At 50.1% G+C, this 24,480-nt stretch overlaps 1 protein-coding gene across 13 annotated transcripts in view; it reads right to left on the bottom strand.

Annotated features, from left to right (window-relative positions):
* Positions 1-24,480, bottom strand: part of msi2b (musashi RNA-binding protein 2b) — a 547,783-nt gene that overhangs the window by 15,977 nt on the left and 507,326 nt on the right. For 8 of the 13 annotated variants that reach the window (XM_038814534.1, XM_038814543.1, XM_038814535.1 and 5 more), the window contains one exon: positions 16,575-16,751. The exons of the other annotated variants lie outside the window; for them this stretch is intronic. In XM_038814534.1, coding sequence (XP_038670462.1) covers positions 16,575-16,751 — 177 coding nt within the window. The remainder of the gene's footprint in view (positions 1-16,574; positions 16,752-24,480) is intronic. 13 annotated transcript variants of the gene reach the window in all.

The following is a 24,480-nucleotide window of genomic DNA, read 5'->3' as shown; positions in this document are numbered from 1 at the left end:
TCTGAGGCCTGTTCGAGAAACCTGGCCCGCTTCGCCTCCTCTCCCTGCCTGCCTCTCTTGCACCCCCCCCCCCCCCCCCCACCACCCCCACCGAACCAACCAACAAGATGACACACCTCTTTAAAAATGTCGCACGAGACACAAAAATGGCAAGACCCCCCCCCCCATAACCATTGCCAGCCCTGCTTCATGTTCATCCAAATCTGTCATAGTGTGATGTCCCGGACCACCTACCTGCCCTCCACAACTCCAAAACCAAATGCACTGAGCCCGCTGTGGCATGTTCAATTTCCCACCACTCTTGTAGCACGTGCCGTTGGCCCTCTAGCGCCCAGCCATTTCTGTTGAACCCTGAAGGCCCTCTTGAAGCAGCAGTGTCGCATAGAACTCCCGGACTGACGGGCAGAACTTTAATGACACCGTGAAGTGGCTGTGCCCTCACACCACCTGTCCGCCCTGCGCCACTGTCACTCGAGCCGACAGGAATCTCAGTCCTTTACTTAGGGACTGGGGGAGGTTTAAATTAATAGACTTCCCCTTCCTAACACTACTGTAGGACAACAGTTCTGACAGAAACAACATTAGGTACCAGTCAAGGGTCCAAACCCATTCCTTGTACTGCGAGATCACAGCTGCATCGCTACTAATCTTTGGATGTGGCTAATATTCTTAGAACAACAGTGCAGAAGGAGGCCATTTGGCCCATCGAGCCGGCGCCGGCCCTCTGAAAGAGCACCCAACCTAGGCCCATTCCCCTGCAACCCCATTTGACCATTGAACACTAAGGGCCAATTTAGCACGGCCAAGCCACCTAACCTGCACATCTTGGGACTGTGGAAGGAAACCGGAGCACCCGGAGGAAACACACGCAGACACAGGGAGATCATGCAAACTCCACATAGTCACCCAAGGCCGACATCGAACCCGGGTCTCTGGCGCTGTGAGGCAGCAGTGCTAACCACTGTGCTGCCAATGTAAAATTCATTACCTGTCTCTTGTTAAGGTGGTGGCGGGTGTTCTTCGGCTAGGTGATTTGAAAGGGCATTGGGAGGCACAGTGACGCAGTGGTTAGCACTGCTGCCTACGGCACTGAGGACCTGGGTTCGATCCTGACCCTGATTACTGTCTGTGTGGAGTTTGCACATTCTTCCCCTATCTGCGTGGGTCTCACCCCCACAACCCAAAGATATGCAGGTTAGGTGGATAATTGCCCCTTATTAGAAAAAAAATAATTGGGCACTCTAAATTAAAAGTCAAATGGGTGGGCCTGCAGTCACGGGGAGCTGGACTGCTTGGCTTTCTAAACCAATCCAACAGCTCACAAGTGCGTAATTGTCGAGTTTATGGTATTTCACAACACAGCTTGTTGAGATTTACACTCAAGCCGGTCGTGTCAAAGTTACATTGAGCTTGTATATAAAACAGAAACAGGCCATTCGGCCCCACTGGTCCCTATGCTTCACATCAGTGTCCTCCCATCTTGCTTCATCTCACACTTGCAGCATCTCCTCCTACACCTTTCTCCCTCATACCTTTCTATCGGTTCACCATATGTTCGGCAGGTGCTGGTTTAGCACAGTGGGCTAAACAGCTGGCTCGTAATGCAGAACAAGGCCAGCAGCACACGGTTCAATTCCCGTACCAGCCTCCCCGAACAGGTGCCGGAATGTGGCGACTAGGGGCTTTTCACAGTAACTTCATTGAAGCCTACTTGTGACAATAAGCGATTATTATTATAATCGTCTCCCTGAAATGCACCTACATAGTTCACCCTGACTCCTCGTGGTAGTGAGTTCCACATTCTCACCATGCTCTGTGTGGCGGACCTTTCTCACAAATTCCTTGTTGGATTTATTTGTGACCGCCCAAAGAATCCCTGGTGGTGGATTCACCCAACAAGTGGAAACATATCAGTGCCCTATCCCAATAGCCAACACCTCCAGTAAAATGTCGCTCCGCTGCCTGTAAGCGCTCAAGTGGATGCTGCACGGTGTTTGCTGATCCCATCCTCACCCATGCTTTCTTTTATATAAATTTAAGAGTACCCAATTATTTCTTTTTCCAATTTTAGGGGCAATTTAGCGTGGCCAATCCACCTAACCTGCACATCTTTAGGTTGTGAGGGTACAACCCACGCAGACACGGGGAGAATGTGCAAACTCCACACGGACAGTGACCCAGGGCCGGGATTCGAACCCGGGTCCTTGGCGCCGCAGTCCCAGTGTTAACCACTGCGTCACATGCCGCCCCTAACTCCCCACATGTTGTCTGATATTGTGTTGAGGTGGATGGGGAGCAGGTTGTCTTCGATTGGCCCCATGTTATTGCACATGAAGGTGACTAATTCAGCACAATAATTAACTTACTTAATCCAGCAGAGAGTGTATTGCAGGTGAAAGAGGCAGGGTGATGGGGCCAACGTGAATGTTTAAGCTACAGGATCACTAGATATCCAGTCTACTACGTTGTACCTGTTACAAGAGGGAAGAGCTACTGGAGACCTTTCAGTGCAGAGGTAAGGTTAAAGATGCCCTCACGGCACTTGGTAAAGTGCGTAGACTGTACCATCTGCAAAGTCTCCCGTTCATGCTTTCAGAAGGACACTGGACATGTACTCAAAGGGGTCTAATGTGCAGGGGGAAAACGTCGAGGTGTGGGGGACTAAACTGGACGGCCCTCCCCAGGAGCCTGCGCAGGCAATGGCGGGCCGAAAGGCCCCCTCCTCGCTGGAGCGATTCTAAACCTCTCTCGCCTTTAGGGGAAAGAAATCTCTTGTGCTCGTTTCTGCCCTCTTCAGACACCCTGTCAAAAATCAGAACTTCTCCCTGGATGGCATCCGGGGGAAAAAAAAAAGGACACGGGCACTTTGGGCATCCCGTGCCAAAGGACACACAGCAGGGCCAAAGGCCTTCATTTTCTCTTGTGTGTCTTGTCTATTATCAGCGAACAGAAACTCTCTTGCCCCCTCCCCCCCCACAACATCCCTCCCAATTGTTAATCGGTACAAAATGTAAATGGGTTCCTGCGCTTCCATCCTGACTCACACAGATTTTAAAAGGCCATCAACAAAAATTGCTGTGCGGCCATCACATCCACAGTCTTCGCCACCCTGTTAAACCTCTGAGCAGTGGGGGAACTTGCCCACATGGGATTCATTAGATATTCAGAGGTGCCTGATTAAATCACAAAAGCACAGGCAGAGCAGTTTTAACAGATGCATATAATTAAAGTCAGCTCTTAAATGCTTTCGTGATATTAATAGGTAGGATAGAATTCTTTAAACAAGCAGAAATGTTAACTGCTAACCTGCTCCTAATGTCGAACACTGAGTCAGCCTCCCGCAGCTCCCTGTTGGGGTGCCATCACTTACATTTCCTGAGAGCGAGCTTATTATTATCGTGTCAAAATAAACACAACTCACTCTGCAGACTTGTCATTTTTTTTGGCTTCTCATCTGGTATAAGTGTTAAGAAGTCGGAGGGCAACAATCGGCTGGCCCCAGCCTTCCTGGGTTGAAGGTTCAACTTCCACTGACGTGTCGGATTTTTTATTTATTCGTTCATGGGATCGCTATCATCGTCTCGTACCATCGCTGACTCAGTCAGCCCATCCATTTTTTTCCCCTCGAGAAGGTAGTGGTGAGCTGCCTTCTTGAACCGCTGCAGTCCGTGTGGTTGCTGTTAGGGAGGGAGTTCCAGGATGTTGGACCAGCGACAGTGAAGGAACGGAGATATTTTTCCAAGTCGGGATGGTGAGTGACTTGGAGGGGAGCCTCCAGGTGCAGGTGTTCCCATGCAAGTGCTGCCCTTGTCCTTCTGGACCTTAGTGGTCGTGGGTTTGGAAGGTGCTGTTGAGGGAGCCTTGGTGGGTTACTGCCCTGCATCTTGTAGAAGGCACACACGGTCACCGCTGTGCGTCAGTGGTGGAGGGTTTGAATGTTTGTGGAAGGGGGAGCAATCAAGCGGGCTGCTTTGTCCTGGATGGTTTCTTGAGTGTTGTTGGAGCTGCACTTATCCAGGCAAGTGGAGAGTATTCCATTGCTTTCCTGACATGTGACTTGTAGATGGTGGATAGGTTTTGGCTGCGGGGGGGGGGGGGGGAGGGGAGGGGAGAGAGAGAGAGAGAGAGAGAGAGAGAGAGAGAGAGAGAGAGAGAAGTTGGACGGTGAGTTATTCTCTGCAAAATTCACAGCCTCTAACCTGCTCTTGCAGTCCAGTTTCTGGTCAACTGTGACTCCCGGGATGTTGATACTGGGGAGTTAGTGATGGTAATGCCATTGAATGTCATGGGGAAATGGTTAAATTCCCTATTGTTGGAGATGGGCATTGCCTGGCACTTGCATGGTCTGAATGTTACTTACCACTCATCAGACAAGGATTGAATATTGCCCAGGCCTTGCTGCACACGGGCACAAACTGTTTCAGTATCTGAGAAATCGTGAATGGTGCAGAATTGTGCACAAACATCAGCGCAAATCCCCACTTCTGAGCTGAGGATGGAAGAAGCGGTTGGCGGCACGGTGGCGTGGTGGTTAGCACTGCTGCCTCATGGGGCCGAGGTGCCAGGTTCGATCCCGGGTCACTCTCCAGGTGGAGTTTGCACATTCTCCCCCATGTCTGCGTGGGCCTCAAACCCAAGGATGTGCAGGATAGGTGGACTGGCCACGCTAAATTGCCCCTTAATTGGGGGAAAAAATAACTGGGTACTCGAAATTTATGGAATTTTTTTTTTTAATTGATGAAGCAGCTGAAGGTGGTTGGGGAACTCTGAAGAACCCCTGAAGTGACGTCCTGAGACTGAGATGATTGGCCACCAACAACCTCAACCAGCTTCCTTTGTGTTAGGTATGACTCCACCCAGTGGAGATATTTTCCCCTGATTCCCAGTTTTGCCAGGGCTCCTTGACGTTGCCTTGATGTCAAAGGCTGCCACTCTCACCTCCCCTCTGGCATTCAGCTCCTTGGTCCATGTTTGAACCAAGGCTGTAATCAGCTAAGGAGCTGAGTGACCCTGGCGGAACCCAAACTGAGCGTCAATGTGAAGGTTATTGCTGAGTAAGTGCTACTTGATAGCACTGTCGACAGTCCCTTTGCTGATGATCAAGAGTAGGCTGATAGGGTGGTAATTGGCTGAGTTGGATTTATCCTGCTTTTTGTGGACAGGCATTACCTGGACTATTTGCCACACTGTCGGGTAGATGCCAGTGTTGTAGCTGTACTGGAAAAGCTTGGCTAGGGGCAAGCTAGTTCTGGGGCACAAGTCTTCAGAATTATTGGTAGAATATTGTCAGGGCCCATAGCCTTTGAAGATCCAGTGTGTTCAGCCGTTTCTTGATATCATGTGGAATTGGCTAAAGACTGGTATCTGTGATGCTGGGGAAACCCAAGCTGAATCATCCTCTCGGCACTTCTGGTTGAAGATTGTTGCAAATGCACTGATGTGTTGTGCTTCCCCGTCTTTGAGGATGGCGATATTTGTGGAGCCTCCTCCTCCAGTTAGCTTAATTGTCCACCACCATTCACGACTGGATGCGGCAGGACGGCAGAGCTTAGATTTGGTCCGTTGGTTGCGGCATCGCTTAGCTCTGTCTATCGCCTGCTGATTCGGCTGCTTGACATGCAAATAGTCATATCTTGTAGCTTCACCAGGTTTACACCTCACTTTCAGGTATGCCTGCTGCTGCTCCTGGCATGCTCTCCTGCGTTCTTCACTGAGCCAGCGTTGATTCCCCCAGCTTGGTGATATTGGTGGAGTGGGAGAATGCCGGACCATGAGGTTACAGGTTGTGGTTACCACTCACTATGACGGAGGGTGTCCACAATGTGAAGACAGGACTTCATCTCCACAAAGACAGTGCGGTGATCACACCTACCAATACTGTCATGGGCAGATACATCTGGGACAGGTGGATTGGTGAGGATAAGGTCAAGTATGTCTTTCCCTCTTGTTGGTTCCCTCATCACCTGCCGCAGACTTAGTCAAATAGCTGTGTCCTTTAGGGCCCAGCCAGCTCGGTCAGTAGTGGTGCTACCGAGCCACTCTTGGTGATGGACATTGAAGTCCCCGAGCCAGAGTACATTCTGCACCTTCTGCCACCCTCAGTGCTTCCTCCAAATGGTGTTCAACATGGAGGGGCTGTCGGTGGTAATCAGGAGATGTCCTTGCCCTGATGCCATGAGATGTCACGGGGACCAGAGTGGATGTTGAAGTCTTGCAAAGTGGGACAGGACATATCCAGAGATGGTGATGGTGGTGCCTGGGACACTGTCTGCCAGGTATGCTTCCGTGAGCACAGCAGTGTCAAGTTGCTGCAAGACTTGTCTGTGGGACTTCGTATGGTCGACAGAGCTGGGTTTGCCATTGACATTCCTGATGCACATGCCGGTGATGGATGATCCAACCCTTTCTTCCCCTGTAGTTTTCTTTGTAGTGATTCGATACAACTCAGTGTCTCGCTCGGCCATTTCAGAGGCCATTTAACAGTCAACCGCATTGCTGTGGGTCTGGAGTCACATGTAGGCCAGACCAGGTAAGGACCAGGTAAGGACGGCAAATTCCCTTCCCTAAGGGACATCAGCGAGCCAGGTGGGCTTTTACAACAATTGGCAGTGGTTTCATGGCCACTATTCATGTGACTAGCTTTTTAAATCTAGATTTAGCAATTCCACCAGCTGCTGTGGTGAGAATCAAACTCCTCTCCCCAGCAGTAGCCTGGATTTCTAGTCAGTCACTGCAGGAGACCTTGGTCAAACCGGAGGGCCATTTTCCTGCTTTTTAATACTGTCCTCTAGCTTTTGCAAAGTGGCAAAGATATGTTTGAGTGCTAGAATGACCAGGGCTGGAAGACGTAGTGAAGCCGAGTTCAGACAATGGGTAGACCAGAGCTTCTCACTGTTTCTGGTGGTTCGTACAGGGACAACCAACTTGAAGAACAATGCTCCAAATGCAGCCCGTTCTTACAGAAGGGGTATTTTGCTGGTCTTGTGTAGTCACTAGATTAAGAAGTGGTGGCCCATCTACACTGCTGGAAAATGTCATTGGGTTGGGAGAATCAATGATATTCTCGTGTTAATGCAATCATGTCCATAGAGCAGAGAAGGCTGGGAATTCTGCAGCGAGTAACTCACCTCCACACTCCCCAAAGCCTGTCCACCATCTACAAGGCACAAATCAGGAGTGTGACGGAACGTTCTCCACTCGTCTGGCTGAGCGCAGCTCTAACAACACTCAAGAAACTCGACACCATCCAGCACAAAGCAACTTGCCTGATTGCTCCCCCTTCCACAAACATTCACTCCCTCCACTGCCTACACACAGTGGCAGCAAGGTTCCATAAGCAGCACCTTCCAAACCCCTGACCTCAACCACCTAGAAGGACACGGACATGGGAACATCACCACCTGCACGTTTCTCTCCGAATCAAAACTTGGAACTATTTAGTAGTTCCTTCACTGCCGCTGGGTCAAAACCTTCCAAACAAAACTGTGGACGTTCCTAAACCACGGGGACTGCAACGGTTCAAAGGGCAGCTCACCAACATCTTCTCAAGGGCAATGAGTGATGGGAAAAAAAATGTTGGTTTTACCAGTGATGCCCACATCCTTGAACGAATACACAAACGAAACAATATAACAATGGATTAACACTTCGTATCTTTCCGATTGATACCCAGGAGAGGCAGATTAAACCCCTCAACAAATTCCACCGATGACTCTTGCAAATTTCTCCACAGTGCACTCCATGCGAAGACTTCAAAATACAAGAGAGTGACCAACAAATCCAATCAGGAACTCGGGAGGAACCTACTACCCAGTGAATGGTTAGGACATGGAGGTCACGGCCACATATTGCGATCGTGGTGAGCAGCACAGGTGCATTTCAGAGGAAGCTAGATAAGCAGGTAAGGTAGAGGGGAACGGAGAGGTGTGATGAGGGGTTGAGAGAGGGCAGCACGGTGGCCTAGTGGTTAGCACAACCGCCTCACGGCGCTGAGGTCCCAGGTTCGATCCCGGCTCTGGGTCACTGTCCGTGTGGAGTTTGCACATTCTCCCCGTGTCTGCGTGGGTTTCGCCCCCACAACCCAAAAAAAAAATGTGCAGAGTAGGTGGATTGGCCACGCTAAATTGCCCCTTAATTGGAAAAAATAATTGGGTAATCTAAATTTATAAAAAAAAAAAAAAAAAATGAGGGGTTGAGATGAAGAGGAGGTGGGAGGAGGCTTGAGTGACCCCCAACGTCAATTTCTGTGCTGTAAACACAAAGCAATTCATCAAATTTGTGTGAGTTGCTATGAGAACACAACACAGCTGATATCCTTCCAAACATGGGTGGTTGCGGTGTTTTGTTTACTGAAAACGGGTCTTTGTTCCTGGGAATTATTCAAAGGAGTTAAAGTGCCTGGTATCAGTGCCAGGAACAAAGTGATGCCCAAGCCTCTCAAAGTGTTGGTAACATCACAATGTAGTGGAATTCACAAGCATTCTTGCTGAGCGCGTGTTAAACCTGCCTCACCTACATGTGGGTTATTCCGCGTTATTCCACTGTTACATGGTGATGTCTTTATCATTCATCTTCTTCCTCGAAGAAATTAGGGGACTGACTTTCGTTCATGCTAGATTCAGAAGGGGGTTTAATTGGCGGAGCTCAGTAAATGCAGTAGCTAACTTATTTGTGATGAAGCTTCCTTCCCAACTCTCATACTATTCCAAAAGGTGGCTTTCATTCCCAAACCTGTTGAAGGAGGAAGGCCGGAGAGAGCTTTGATCAAGTGGGTGTTCTAAATTCCAATGGACTATCTGTACTTTTCTCTGATTCTGTAAAAGCAACTCGCTGTTTTAGCCTGCTGTGTCAATGGCCCTGGGTGTGATAGTTTCAGTCTCCGAGAATCCCCAAGGGGATTCTCCCCCCAACATTCTGCTGCCACTTCAGTAGAACCGCCTGGGCTTCCTAAAAATAACTTAACGCCGGAGAAACAGGTCAACCGGCACGGCCAGTCCGTACAGAGCCCTGCTTAATCCGGTCTGCATGGGCCCTGAACTCCTACACCAGAGTTCTCTGCTCTCTTCTCATCTGTTTAGGCCTCTAAAGAACAATAAAGCAGCTGGAAGATTGTGGCATGAGGGGAAACAGTGTGTGAATGTCATTGTTTTAGTGTGATGCTGAGTTGTGCCAACCCTCAGCCCTGGGCCCTGATCAAACACCAATCTCAGTGACAGTGGCAAGAGAGACCTCAATGTGAACTGGCAGAGCAGAAGAGGCTCAGAGAGAACGTTCTAACACCACGGCTCAGATGTAGGGTTGCCAACCCCGACTGGATGCACCCCGGGAGGTTGTGTCACCTGAATTCCAACCCCTCCCCGCCAATTACTCAAAAAGCCCTTTCCCCATGCCATATAAACTAATAAACGGAAGGATTAAAAACTAAATACACTATTTTCTTAACGTCTCTATGATTTATCCTAGGGTTTTGCTTGCCCATCGTGTCCAGAAGATAAATTTTTCAGTCCCATGGTTGCCGGGAGACTGTGGGGGGGGTTGGCAAAGCCAATTTGGATCCTGCAGCCCCGTTCGATGTTAAATGATGGCTGGGGTGACGTGATGCAGTCAGCAGACTGAGACGTATCTATTAAGGGGGGGGGGGGGGGGGGGGGGGAATGGGGAGCGAATCCATTCGCTGTGCAAGCGAAGCGATTCTCCTGTCCAAGTGTAGGGCATTGCCGGGAGCCTTTGCAAGTATTGTCGGGTAACGCGCACCATCCCCACCCCTCGAGGCAATCTCCCACAAACAGGTCAATGTGGGGCAAATGCTCCCAGGTATATTTTCACCCAACCCACTTATATCTCAACATTTGGCATGTTGGAGGAAATTATGATACATAACAAAAGCTCCCATGAGACACAAGGAATTGCAATCTGTCTTGCTCACAGGAAATCTTTTTTTAAGAGACAGAAGGCTTCCTTTGAGAGCAGTAAACAAAAAAGGTTATTTTTCTAAATAAATTTAGACCGCCCAAATATTTTTTCTCCCAATTAGGGGGAAATTTAGCGTGCCCGATCTACTGATCTTGCACATTTTTTGGGTTGTGGGGGTGAGACCCACGCAGACGCAGGGAGAATATGCAAGCTCCACGCGGACAGTGACCCGGGGCCGGGATCGAACCCGGGGCCTCGGCGCCGTGAGGCAGCAGTGCTAACCACTGCTTTAAAAGTGAAATCCTGTCCACCGGTTTATTTTCATTGGTTATTTGGGAAATTCATTTATTTTACAAACGTTATCTCCACAGGGATCGTAACACACTGTATGCTCTAGTCAAACCTGTTGTAATGAAAAGTGTACGCGATGATAACGAATTGTGTAGTCGTACTGGAATTGTGTCAAATGGTTTGACTGAGTACTCCTTTTGGAACATGTAACGTGAGCTAATTATAGTCCCGATTGTTTAAAGTAACCAAACAAAATGGCAGATTCGAAGTTGGCAACACTTGACGAGTGAAGTAGTTTGAGATGTTGCTGTGAGGTGTGCTCGGTCCATTAATCTCCTGGAGTGGTTTTGATCACCTGAGTGGGGAGGGGCGAATGGAGGGGAATTTTCCAGAATGTTTTTCCCGCCCTCGGCTCTGACATCTTTTCTGAGGCCCCCAGGGGATTGTGTGGCTGTGCTGGTGGAGCGGGAGGCCAGATCGGCAGTGTGTCGTTCTGATCTATTTTGAGATGTGGGGCATGTCTTGTTATGCACTTGGCGTAGCATGATCCTGCACTCACGCGTCGGCATGTCATATATTCTGGGCTGAAGATCCTCAAATCCGAAGAACACATCCGCGTCTGTGTCGGAGTCTTCACTGTAGAACACATCTCGTTGCGGTTCGGATTTAGTACAGGGGTCGCCACCTCGAATGATGAAACCTTCGTCTGAGTCGTAGTCTTCCAGGACTTCCAGTCTTCCATCACTTTCTGTGTCGGAGCTGGCACTGGGCTGGTGATGCCCAAAGAAGAAATAAAGGTCGGAGTCGTAGTATTCAAGGACTGTATCATCTCTTTGGGCGGTGCTAACTTCTTGTTGCATGGTTCTGCGGAGGTTACTTTCAGCTACTGGTCGAATGTCAGGCATTGTGCTGTCGTTCCAGGTGAAAGGTTTTACAGCTTTAATTTTTTCCCTGTGTTTTGGGACAATTCCCCTTTAAGTGGGCGTGGTCCGGGGCCTCTGATGTCACAAAGCGTGTGACGTAGTGCATAGGAAGCGTTTGCGCATGCTCAGATCGCTGTTCCTTTACTTGGGGCCTTTTTCTCAACTGAGCATGTGCAGCACCTTTACCAAGATGGCTGCCGATCAAAATTGTCGTTCTCTGCTCCGGGATCTCGGCCTCGTGGTGAGTACGGGCGCCTCTCTTACCGTTCTCTGTTGGTTTGTTTGTGTTTTCCTCGCAGTATTGTTCGAATTTGTCCAGGAATGCCTGGAAGTCGCTCCTGTTTTGCCTTTTGGAGAACTTGAATGTTTTAAAGATTTCTTCTGCTCTAGCACCGGCGATGGTGAGCAGAAGCTCTGTCTTTTCAGCATCGGCCATGTCTTGTAGGTTGGCTGCTACCAGAAAGATCTCAAGCCTTTGCCTGAATGCACGCCAGCTTTCGTGGAGATTGCCGTGGCACTTGAGCCGCTGTGGAACCGGAATCTCGATCATCTTGTCTGGCTGTTGTTGCTGGTTGTCACTGTTTGCTGAGTTGTAACTATATGGATTGAAACAGTCACTCGCTGGTACCATGTCTTGTTCTGCTCTTGTCGTAGCATAAGCTGCTTCCTTGATGTTCACTCTGACAAAGGAAGGTTCAGACGTGGAGGTAACTTCAACACATTTATTTAAACTGTTAACAATTCTCCTACTTGGATTCGACTCTCCCGTTAATCCTGCTATAGCCACTCAGACTGACGAACCAGTCTGCTACAATCCACGTGGTGGGTGTGATGTGTTGAATCAACCCTGCGTACACACTGAGTGTCTCCACTGGAAAGAGGGAGATCATGTGTGCTGTGTCCTTTATATATGGGTTGGTGTAATTCCCCCTTGTGGTAGTATCACCTCTGTGTGTATCGTAAATGCCCAGTGGTCGTGTCCTATCTTACTGACCTACTGGTTGAGTGTCTGTGTGTCATGTCTCTCGTGCTTCCTCTAGTGTCTAGCTAGTCTACGTGTACTTACATTAATCCCTTGTGTATCTACAGCGATGCATAATCACCACAGGGCAGGCTGGGTGAAGCAGTGGGTCCATTCTTGTCCGGTCATTTTTGTGCATTCATACATAGATACATAGAAGATAGGAGCAGGAAGAGGCCTTTTGGCCCTTCGAGCCTGCTCCGCCATTTATCACGATCATGGCTGATCATCCAACTCAATAGCCTAATCCTGCTTTTTCCCCACAGCCTTTGATCCTATTCACCCCAAGTGCTATATCCAGCCGCCTCTTGAATATATTCAATGTTTTAGCATCAACTACTTCCTGTAGTAATGAATTCCACAGGCTCACCGCTCTTTGGGTGAAGAAATGTCTCCTCATCTCTGTCCAAAATGGTTTACCCTGAATCCTCAGACTGTGACCTCTGGTTCTGGACACACCCACCATCGGGACCATCTTCCCTACATCTACCCTGTCTAGTTCTGTAAGAATTTTATAAGTCTCTATGAGATCCCCCCTCATTCTTCTGAACTCCAGCGAGAATAATCATAACCCAGTCAATCTCTCCTCATATGACAGTCCCACCATCCCTGGAATCAGTCTGGTAACCCTTCGCTACACTCCCTTGAGAGCAAGAACATCCTTCCTCAGAAAAGGGGACCAAAACTGCACACAATATCCTAGCTGTGGCCTCATATTTGACAAGGATCCGTGTAAACATAACCCTTTTGTCATTTATTGGTGTGGTGGTGGGTGGTGTGTTACCATTCACGCAAGGAGTCCAAGTTGCTGTGGTAACATGAACGTTTGCATGTATGGTGTGGTCTAGGGCGATGAAGAGTGATGGTCAAAGCTTCAACTTTCTCTTTATCACCCGAGTGACCAGGAACTTTTCCCATTCTTCCCACTTACCATTGGCCTGTGTTGGAAGGATTTGCAAGTCGATAATCATCTGTTTCGACATCTACATACATCATATAGAAACATATACAAAATAGAAGCAGGAGGAGGCCATTCGAGCCTGCTCCCCCATTCATTGTGATCATAGCTGATCATCAAGTTCAATACCCTGATCCTGCCTTCCCCCCATATCCCTTTAGCCCCAAGAGCTATATTTAATTCCTTCTTGAAATCACACAACATTTTGAGCTCAGCTACTTTCTGCAGTAGTGAATTCAACAGATTCACCCCTTTTTGGGTGAAGAAATTTCTCCTCACCTCAGTCCTTATCATCAAACTATGGCCCCTAGTTCTGGACTCCCCCACCATCTGGAACATTTTTTCTGAACCTACCCTGGTTAATCATGTTAGAATGTTATGTTTCTGTGCGATCCCCTCTCACTCTTCTGAACTCCAATTAATATAATCATAACTGACTTAGTCTCTCCTCATATGACTCTCCTGCCATCCCAGGAATCAGCCTGGTAAACTTCCGCTGCATTCTCTCCATAGCGAGAACATCCTTCCTCAGGTAAGGACACCAAAACTGCTCACAATACTCCAGGTGTGGCCTGACCAATGCCCTATACAATTTCAGTAAAACATCCCTATTCCTATACAAATCCTCTCGCTACGAAGGCCAACATGCTATTTGCCTTCTTTACTGCTCCTGTACCTACGCGTTTACTTTCAGCGACTGATGCACGAGGACACCAAGGTCTCGCTGAATATCCACCTCTCTCAATTTACACCCATTCAAATAATAATCTGCCTCGCTATTTTTGCGACTGAAGTGGGTAACCTCACATTTATCCACATTGTACTGCGTCTGCCACGCATATGCCCACACACTCAGCCTGTCTAAGTCAGGCTGAAGCATCTCTGCATCCTCCTCACAGCTCACCCTCCCGCCCAACTTTGTATCACCTGCAAATCTGGAGATAATACATTTAGTTCCCTCGTCCAAATCATTAATATATAATAGAACATAGAACAGTACAGCACAGAACAGGCCCTTCGGCCCTCGATGTTGTGCCGAGCAATGATCACCCCACTTAAACCCACGTAACCCGTAACCCAACAATCCCCCCATTAACCTTACACTACGGGCAATTTAGCATGGCCAATCCACCTAACCCGCACATCTTTGGACTGTGGGAGGAAACCGGAGCACCCGGAGGAAACCCACGCACACACGGGGAGGACGTGCAGACTCCACACAGACAGTGACCCAGCCGGGAATCGAACCTGGGACCCTGGAGCTGTGAAGCATTGATGCTAACCACCATGCTACCGTGAGGCCCATTTGTGGGGACCAGCACCAAACAGCGCCCGCCCAAGGTCTCTTGTGAACAGCTGGGGTCCCAGCACAGATCCCCTCTGCACCCCACCAGTCACTTGAACCCCAAACCTCTGGCTCAGAGGCAGGGCTTCTAATTTATTGATGAGCTTCTGTACAAATAGAATTTACATTCTTATAGCAACTTTTACACTCTTAGGACGCCTCAAAGCATTTCGCAGTCAACCAATTATCTTTCTCTCTGGCGTAGTTACTGTTGTTATAAAAGAAAATGTGACATTCATACTGGAAAAAGCAAGGCCCCACAAACAACAAATGGGATGCTTTGGCGGTATTGGCTGAGGGGGAGAATGAGAAGCCAGGAATGCAGGAGAATCCCGTTGCTTGTCGGCAAATGGCGCCATCACATTTCTTTGCCTCAGAACTATTGGGACCTGGGTTTAAGAGCTCATCTGAATCCGACACTGATGAGAGGGCTGCATTCCCTCAGTGCCGCTCTCCGACAGTGTTAGCCTGGATTATAGGCTAAAATTTCTGGAGTGGGACTCGAACCCACAACCTGAGAATGTTCCCCGACCGAGACGAGCTGGCATTTCCAGGATGATTGACCATTTTTGTTTTGCAAAAAAAAAACAAAACAAAAACCCTTTCTCAGGGCGTCACTGCCCCTTTAAGCATTTTTTTGTTGTTTACCGATAAAACTAACTCCCTGTAACACAGAAGCAAAACAGTTGTGGCTGCTGGAAACCTGAAATAAAAAGAGAAGTGGAGAGAGAAACAGGGTTAATGATCGAAGTCGATTCACTTTATGTTAGAAGTCGATTAACTTTCGTCGCAATGGATTCTGATGGCACTTCATTGACGTTAGCTCGGTTTCTCTCTCCACACAGGCTACCCGAGCTGCTGAATACTTTTGAGCGTTTCTTCTTTATATCGCTAACTCGCCTCTGCTTCCGAAGCTACAATCCCCCTTCCGGCTACCAATTTCTGTTTCGGATGGAGAGAGACGATTCACCTCCCAGCCAACCCAAAACCATTGCTCGCCGACCAGTCCAGTAAAGTGCTTATCGCAGGTGAGATGGCCTCATCTTTGGCAGAACCCACACCCGCCTGCCTCCTCCCGTTGGACAGGAACAGCGCTGCTGGGCCAGTGGGATAGTGAATCGTAAAGTTGACACAGGAGGAACTAGGTGGCGCTAATGTCGGCTGCAAAAAAAAAACAGGGCCTTGTGCCCACAACCGTGCCACCTTGAGTTTCTAATGTAGAACGGACAAAGGCAAGTGGGTGGTTGGGTGGGCGTGGGGGAGGGGGGTGGTTGAAGGAGGCTCCAAATTCAGAACTAAAGTGAGAAAGAATACAGTGGTGACGTTGACCCCGGGCGGCCGGGGGGGGGAGGGGGGGGGGGGGGGGAGAGGGGGGGGGGGGGGGGGGATCTTCTCCTCGCAGATGGCGCTCTGCAGTATGACCAGTGGCACAGGGCCCTCTCCACTGGCAGCGGTGGGTGATTGGGTTGGGGACGGCTGGAGAGGCAGGTAACGTGTGAGGCGAGGCAGTCAGGAGAAGGAAACTCCAGTGAGGGGAGGGGGGGCGACACAAATGGCACGTGACACCGTGGGAGCTTCTTAAAAAAATCAGAAGAATGAGCCAAGTCTGCATCTAAAAAAAAAAAGTTTGTGACTCACAACAGGCTTTGCCTTTCTGGGGAAATAAAAGGACCCGCTCACAGCTCTGTGTAAGTTTTAGAAGAGCGTGAAAAAAATTGCTCTGAGGAGAGAGAGAGGTTGCTTAATTATTCCGCACAAGCACCTGTTGAATACACAATTAATTACATATCATCGCAGAAACTTAAAATGATCAACAGCTGGCTTTTTGGGAGGTGGGGGGGGGGACGGAATGCGGCACGTGAGGTGAAAAATCTTTGCGCTCTTGTGAAAAAGATAATTAAACGCTAACATAAATAATCATGAATGCCCCTCTCACCCACCATGGTTAATGGGTCAGGCATGCAGATGCGGCCTCACTGCTCCAAGTCGCGTGGCGTTGCTTATAAACAGATGAAGAAACACTTAATCCCATTGCCCCTCCGTTCCCCACCGCGCCCCGCCATCAACCCCCCCCCCCCCCACCTCCCGCTCCGCCACCAAAGGAAATGAATCTGTAGCACAAACCTGGGTTCTTAAACTGATCCGGATTGGTTAGATGGTGCAGGGAGGGGCTGCTCGCTGACGGAGCGTGCTCGCTGCGCAGCATCTGCGCGGCCCGCAGTCCGACCGAACCGTAGTCCGCAAACGAGAAGGAGGCCCGCTGATCGCCGGGCGTGGAATAGAAACCGTAATCGGGAAACCCTGCGAGACACAGGGAACCTTTATAATCATTGTCCAAGTGGCAGAGGATTAGCACAGGGCCAGTGTACGCTGGCCCACGCACATCACATGAAGAAAACAGCAAGGCTAGAACTTGGAAGTTTAAGCAAAGTATTGATACACGGACACACAGTAGACTGAAACCATTGAAAATGTAGGACGGGCTGCCCCCGGACAGGTATAGGGACTAACAGCTAAAGGCATTCCAATTCCCTGTTTCTTGCCAATTCCCTCTAACATATTTTATTGAACCCAGATTCAAGTATATTTAAGTTCCTTCAATTGGACACCTATTTAAATGCATTAAATAGTTCGGGTCCATCTGAAAAAAAAAGCCCAACAACAATTGCTTTATCCCGTCAATTCTGGATCAAGCACAGGGTTTCTTTTTTTTTTGTTTGTGATAGAAACAGGGAGGAGGAGGCCAATCAGCCCTTCGGGCCTGCACCGCCATTCAATATGATCCTGGAACTCGATCTCAATGCCATGTTCCCGCTTTCTCCCCACACCCCTTGGTGCCAGTAAAAGCTAAAATAAAAAAAGCAATCGCCTTCTTGACTCCCACAGTGGTAGAGAATTCCACAGGTTCACTCCTCTTAGAGCGAAGAAATGTTTCCTCACCTCAGCCCTAAATGGTCCAGCCCGCATCCTGAGACTGTATCCCCTGGTTCTAGATTTCCCCAGCCCAGGGAAAACATCCTCCCTGAATCCAGTCTGTCCAACCCTGTTAAGAGTTTTAGACATTTCAATCAGATCTCCTCTCGTCCTTCTAAACCCGAGTGAATACAGGCCCAGTCGAAAGAATCTCACCTCACAGGACCGTCCCGCCAACCCCGGTATCAGTCTGTCCACCACACACCCCCCTATGGCAAGACCTAAACTGTATGTGATACTCTACGTCTGGTCTCACTGAGGCCCTGTATAAATGCAGTAAGAATTCTCTACTCAATTACCTCTTTATGTCTCTCTTTATCTTTTCCTTTTAAATTTAGAGTCCCCAAATCTTTTTTTTTCCAATTAAGGGGCAATTTAGCTCATAGAATTTACAGTGCAGAAGGAGACCATTCGGCCCATCGAGTCTGCACCGGCTCCTGGAAAGAGCACCCTACCCAAGGTCAACACCTCCACCCTATCCCCATAACCCAATAACCACACCCAACACTAAGGGCAATTTTGGACACTAAGGGCAATTTATCATGGCCAATCCACCTAACTTGCACACCTTTGGACTGTGGGAGGAAACCGGAGCACCCGGAGGAAACCCACGCACACACGGGGAGGATGTGCAGACTCCGCACCGACAGTGACCCAAGCCGGAATCGAACCTGGGACCCTGGAGCTGTGAAGTGATTGTGTTATCCACAATGCTACCGTGCTGCCGTTTAGCGTGGCCAATCCATCTAACCTGCACATCCCTTTTGGGTTGTGGGGGTGAGACGCAAGCAGACACGGGGAGAATGTGCAAACTCCACATGGCCAGTGACCCGGGGTTAGGATCGAACCCGGGTCCTCGCCGCTGTGAGGCAGCAGTGCTAACCACCGTGCCGCCCTATGTCTCTCGTTACCTGCCAGGCACGTGCTAACTGAAGTCATCGATTGACGAGTGGGGCTTCGAGTGATCTCACCGCTGCGAGGGCCTCTGAACTGATGAACAATTGGAGCCCCATGCATGGTGAAAATTTGTTTCGGGGTACACATCTGTGCTTGGGGAATTTAAATCCAGTTAATAAAAAATGTTCAACAAAAGTTTATATCCACAAAGATGGGCGTGAAACTACCAGACTGCTGTAACTATTTATCTAGTTCACTCATGTCCTTTAGGGGGGGAATCTGCTGTCTTTACCCTGTCTGGTCTACACCTCAGTCCAGACCCATAGCAATGTGATTGACTGTTAACTGTCTCTGAAATGGCCAAGCCAGCCACACTATTGGCCATTCCAAGATAGATTTAATTCCCGATCATCGGTACCCCTTCGATGTTCACGTCCCGATTTCCCCTCAGACATCTTTTCTTTAAATAAATTTAGAGGGCCCAATTTTTTTTTCCCCCCAGGGGGCGATTTAGTGGTGGCCAATCCACCTAACCTGCACATCTTTGGGTTGTGGGGGTGAGACCCACGCAGGCACGGTGGGGGGTTGGGGGGGGGGGGGGGGGGGGAGAATGTGCAAACCCCACACGGACAGTGACCCGGGGCCGGGATCGAACCCGGGTCCTCGGCACCGTGAGGCAGCAGTGATAGCCACTGCGCCACCGTGCCGCCTGTTCCCGGCAGACATCTTGCCTGAACGTTTGTTGAGGTACATTTACATTGGCATCGAGTATCACTGCCCCCGGACAATCAGCACAACGTGGTGACCTAACCATGCAGGGCAAGATAGTCCAGTTCAATTCTATATACCATTAATGTCCACATCTACATGGTCACCTGCTGATGATCAACAGCAGGAACCTTGGCTCCATCCCCCACCCCCCCCCCCCCCCCCATGACTCTTACTTCCCTTGTCCAGAAGGATTAAGACCAATTGTACCCCAACTGCTGCACTGCCCCAACATTGTACAGCTGACATGGTGCGGATGAGGGCATCAGGTCTAAGGCCTCGTGTGGTACTGCCACACCATGTTTCCAATCCAGTAGACCATAATTTGAGCACCCTTCATTTGGAGGTTTGCGAATCTGTGGAACTCTCTCCCCAAGGGACTGCAGATGCTCAATCGCTGAGTCAACTGAAGGCTGGGATCGATAAATTGTTGGTCTCTCGGGGGAATCGAGGGGATGGTGGAGCAGGCTCGAGGGGTTGTACGGGCTTCTCCTGCACCCATTTCTTGTCCGATTTCGGAAAATATTTTTGATCCCATCTGTAAAAGTTACCAAGCCAATGGGAGAGTGGACGGGGCAAACCCCTTAATCCATCTCATCGTTTGCTCCGAAAACCAATTTAAATTCCAGCTGAATCTAATTCTTGGACATACAAGATTCAAGCCGCGCAGAAAAGGATATCGCGCCTCATCTTGGGCTTGACCTCACGGCGCTTGATCTTAGCCAAAAGGCCCAGAAGCGATTCCTATTTATCTAATATGAGAGCCAGAGATTGGCCCAGAGTCGAGAAGGAAGACAATTCTGATGCGGTTTCTCGGAGCTGTGTGTAATGCGTTTAAATCATATTCACCCATAAAGTCAACCCAATCCACTGGCTTCAGTGCTTTCAGTGCCAAGTTTAAGCTGTTTCCCCAGCTCCCCCCCCCCCCCCCCCCACCCCCCCACCCCTGCCCGCCCTCCCCCGCTCCGGCACGTAAAAAAACCAACTGTAAATTAATGATTTGCTCACCTGGTTTCAGGTTACCCTGCCAGGGATTCCCGTTTAGCCCTGGCTTTTCCCTCCCAATCCCAGACTCCTCAGCAGCACAGGTTTGAAATTAAGACAGCGCAGGTCGGGTTCCCTCATGTTTATATTGGAGGGCATCGGTTCCTTTTCTGGAACCAAGTTAGTTCTTGGGTGGGAGTCGCTGGGTGCGGCCAAGTCGAACGGGAGTTGCCGACAGTTTAGATGTCAAGCCACGAAAGTCAACGTCAGAATACTGGCGGTATCCCTCTCAGGACAGGAAATGAAGGAGGGGTGGTTGACGGAACGCCATAGAGTAGAAAGGTAAATGTCCGGTCTGTTAAGGGTTAAGCTTTCCTACATTGATTTTCCAGATTGAATCATTGTTGAAAACATTCTAATGGACTCATTTGTGAAACTGCTCTTCAGCTGTGGAATAAAAGCCGCTCATAGCGGGTCGATGCACGCCCGATTTTCGTTTCCACTGATTACAATGGCAAGGAGCAATTTCTGCTGACGCCACGATTGCCAGTACAGTGTTTGCTTACTCCGCCAGAAGATTGCTCAGAGCTCAAGGGGAAGAAATACTCTCTCACCTTAGCAACGCATCCGCTGAATGATTATCGCCCCCCCCCCCACCCAACGTTACATATTTAGTTACAGCCAAACAAACAGGCTACGACCAACAGGCATCTCAGTGGCTCCACCGCCTGTCAAGAAGTTAGTTCCCGCATTGCCCGGCTGATCTTCAATTCCCCACGCTGCCATTTTCTGGGACAGGGAAGGAGCATTGGGAGAAATGTGCTTGGGACATGGGTCTCTCTCCGGCTTGGAGACGGAGCTCCAATTGCCATCAGAGGGGTGGGTCCTGTGGTTCTTCATTGGCAATCCTCAGTCCATGCCATGGGGCAGGATGGTGCGATAGCATTCACTGCAGGACATCCACCAGCAACACTTCTCCCACTGCCAACACCAAATCATGCAGGGGTATCAGCCCCATGAGGGGCGTAACCCCATTGATAACTGCTGTTGCAACAAAGATCTGCTCTAGGAGCCTTGTTTTAATGAGTTTAAAACTCATTAAAACCTATGGGGATGGATTCTCCATTTCAGCAGGTAAGAGTTGGTTGAAATGGAGAATTCGCGGGCGTTTCACGACGCCAAAATTGGCGGCAAACACTCACCGATTCCGGGAATGGTGAGGGGCTAGCAGCAGTGCCGGGTGAAACTCCCGGCTCCCGCGCCAAAAACGTGCGGAAAATGGCCGGGTCCGTGGCCGTACAAATGCACGGCGACGACCTGCAGCAGTGGCACCGTACAGCATGGCGCCGGCCGTGCACCAACCCAACCCGTCAAATGTGACCCCACAGGGCACCCCCCACCAGTCCCCCCAGCCCTCGCGGACGCCCCCCCCCCCACCCCGACCGGCCAGCAGCACGGTTGCTGTCCGATTGCGGTGGCGCTGGACACAGTCAGCAGCCGCCACGCTGGGTTTCCAACCGCTCAGACCACACGTCAACCGCGCGGCCGGGAACCGGGCCCATCGGGGTGGGAGCATCGCGGGAGGGCCTGCCGGTGATGCGTCAATGCCATTGCAACGGCGTACAGTGCGCCATGCGATAACGCCATTTCATTTCGGGGGGGGGGCAGAGACTCGAAAACCGCCGCCGCCCCCGATTTGGGCGTTGGAATGGATTCTCCGCCCGATCGCCGATTACGATATTGACTTCGGGCAACGGAGGATCCAGCCCACGATCTTCAGCCAGGTGACTGAATATCACCGAAAGTGAATCAGTGTCATACCCATTTCAAAATGTACCTGTGAAGTGCCTGAGGACATTTAATCACCATAAAAACGCCATGTAAACAGAAGTTGTCGTTGGTCACAGAGGCCTGTGGGTACTGTACTGGCCCAGAAGACATTGTGAAGGAAACAATGCAAAAGTGCTGTTTGCATGCCCTCATTAAGTCAGTGATTTGGGACACAGGGAGCAGGGGGCCGATGGCGGGGGGTAAGGGGAGAAAGAGTGGCAAGGCGGTGCGTTGATACCAGGATAGACAAACACCTCTCCCTGCCATTTTCATGGTGGCGCAGTGGCCAATCTGAAATCTTGGAGCCCATATCCAGAGATCTGGTTCAACTTCTGGTTAAACCCAACTCGGGATGCAGCCAAACCTCTGGGAAAACCAGCTGGGAAAAGGGCCTCACGCGCACTTGCAGCGGCTGGGATGAAGGAGTTTGGGCTTTCCGGCGCAATTTTGAAGGAAGTGAAAGCATTGGCTGGCTCCTGGCTCAATCGGCAGATAAAACGGAGCAGAGTTGGTTGAGAGCATCAATTCAGCAAAAGAACGTTTCCGCTAACTGCTCAGGGAGGCACGATGGGGAAGCTGGTCGCATCCGGAAGATTGACACTCTGACTGCCCAGGAAGGCCATGGATAAGGAGGAAGTGAGAGGCTGCAGGAAACCACCTTAAACAACATGGAGAAAGTGTGGGAAAGAGAGAATGCAAAGTTGCTGGAGAGTTTTTGACAGTGGATGCAGGAAGCAAGCAGCCATTCCGAAAGGAAACTTCGGAACAGCTCGGAAGACTACGCACAAGATCATGTTGTTGGGAGTTCGAACATCCCAGTCTCCCAAAGAGGGAAGAATTGAGTTTCGAGTTGCATTTCTGACATCAAGGTTCTATGAATTTCAACAAAAGCCGTTGTATTTTTATGCCAATAAAATACACTTATTTAGAAAATTTGACCTAACCTCTGATTACCATAAGGATTAAACTTGGGTTAATATTTAAAAAGACATAAAGGAGGGCCATGTGGACAGTCTGCACTTGGTGGCGGACATGTTAAAGGATTAAGAACGCCAATCTCTCTTTCGAACATACGAGCCCTATATTTAACAGCCAGCTCAAAAGCTCATTGCACAAACATTATTAGTCTCAGTAACAGCTGCTTCAGTGTGCTAAATCATCTCCCCTTACTGTCCACTCCCAGATGCTGCACAATGCAAAAAATAAAAATCAATATATAAAATTTCATGAGGGCGGGAATCAGCTCCCAGTAACGTTCCGTTGAGGTTGTGCGGACGGCCGTCAGTGCACAAATAGCACAGTGGTTAGCACTGTTGCTTCACAGCGCCAGGGTCCCAGGTTCGAATCCCGGCTTGGGTCACTGTCTGTGCGGAGCCTGCACGTTCCCCCTGTGTCTGTGTATGCATATCATTAGCGGGCCCGACCCGGTATTCTCCTGGGCCTCCGCGGTTCGCCTCTGCCGATGGGCCGACTTCCCGACGGTGCGGTTCGCCTGCGCTTTTAAAAATGATGATGTTGAGATGCCGGCGTTGGACTGGGGCGAGCACAGTAAGTAGTCTTACAACACCAGGTTATAAAGTCCAACAGGTTTGATTCAAACACGAGCTTTCGGAGCGCAGCTCCTTCCTCACCTGAGCTGCGCTCCGAAAGCTCGTGTTTGAATCAAACCTGTTGGACTTTGACCTGGTGTTGTAAGACTTCTTACTTTAAAAATGATGAAACGGGCATCGTGGCTGCTGAGGGAGAGAGAAGGGGTAGGGAAAGTGTCCAACATCGCCATAGTTTGCTGACAATTGTGCCGCTGGCCAGGGGGAGGAGGGGGGGGGGGTGCTTCTGTCAGGGCGGGGGGGGGGGGGGGGGGGAATAGTGGGGGGTGGCCAGGAGGTGGGCTATGGCGTTGGGATGACAGGCATGGAACACCATTGCCGCAGTTGGCAAGGCAGCCATGCAGCTGCGCACACCGCTGACGACCCAAGGTGAACTTAGTGCCAGGGGTCATATAGGTGCCCCCCCCGGGCCACCCCCCCTGGGTGCCCTCTAGCCTCAGCTGTATGGGCTGCCTTGCCAGCACAACCACTGCCACCTTGTTGGCTGGGATGAGTGTGTGTGGGGGGGGGATGGTAATGTGTATGTGCGGCTGCAGCTTGTCAGCCTCCCGAGTGTCAATCACGGACCCGGCGAATCCCGTGCCTTTTTCCATTGGAATCGATTGTGTTCCACATGGCGCTGGTGCTAGTCCTTTAATAGGAGCGGAAGCGGTCCACCTGTGGCGCACATTTTGCTGTCGTGAAAGTCCACAAATTCTGCATTGGCGTCAACACTAAAGTCTCAGAAACGAAGAATCCCGTCCACTGGATAAGACACCTCCGATAAGCCTAAAACTGCCCCATCCGGCCATCCCAGGAAAAGATTCGCTGGGAGGTTGGAAGGCAAATGGTTCGGGGGGGGGGGGGGGGGGGGGGGGGGGGGGGGGATATCAGTGGTGAGTCAGGACCGGGATATCACGGAATGAAGGAGCACAGAACCATTCTTCCCAGCAAGAACCCATTTTAAACTGACCCCAGAGCCGTTGACCAGG

Source organism: Scyliorhinus canicula, chromosome 12 (genome assembly GCF_902713615.1).
Source record: "Scyliorhinus canicula chromosome 12, sScyCan1.1, whole genome shotgun sequence".
NCBI classification, from domain to species: domain Eukaryota; kingdom Metazoa; phylum Chordata; class Chondrichthyes; order Carcharhiniformes; family Scyliorhinidae; genus Scyliorhinus; species Scyliorhinus canicula.
This window is presented reverse-complemented; position numbering and strand designations above follow the sequence as displayed.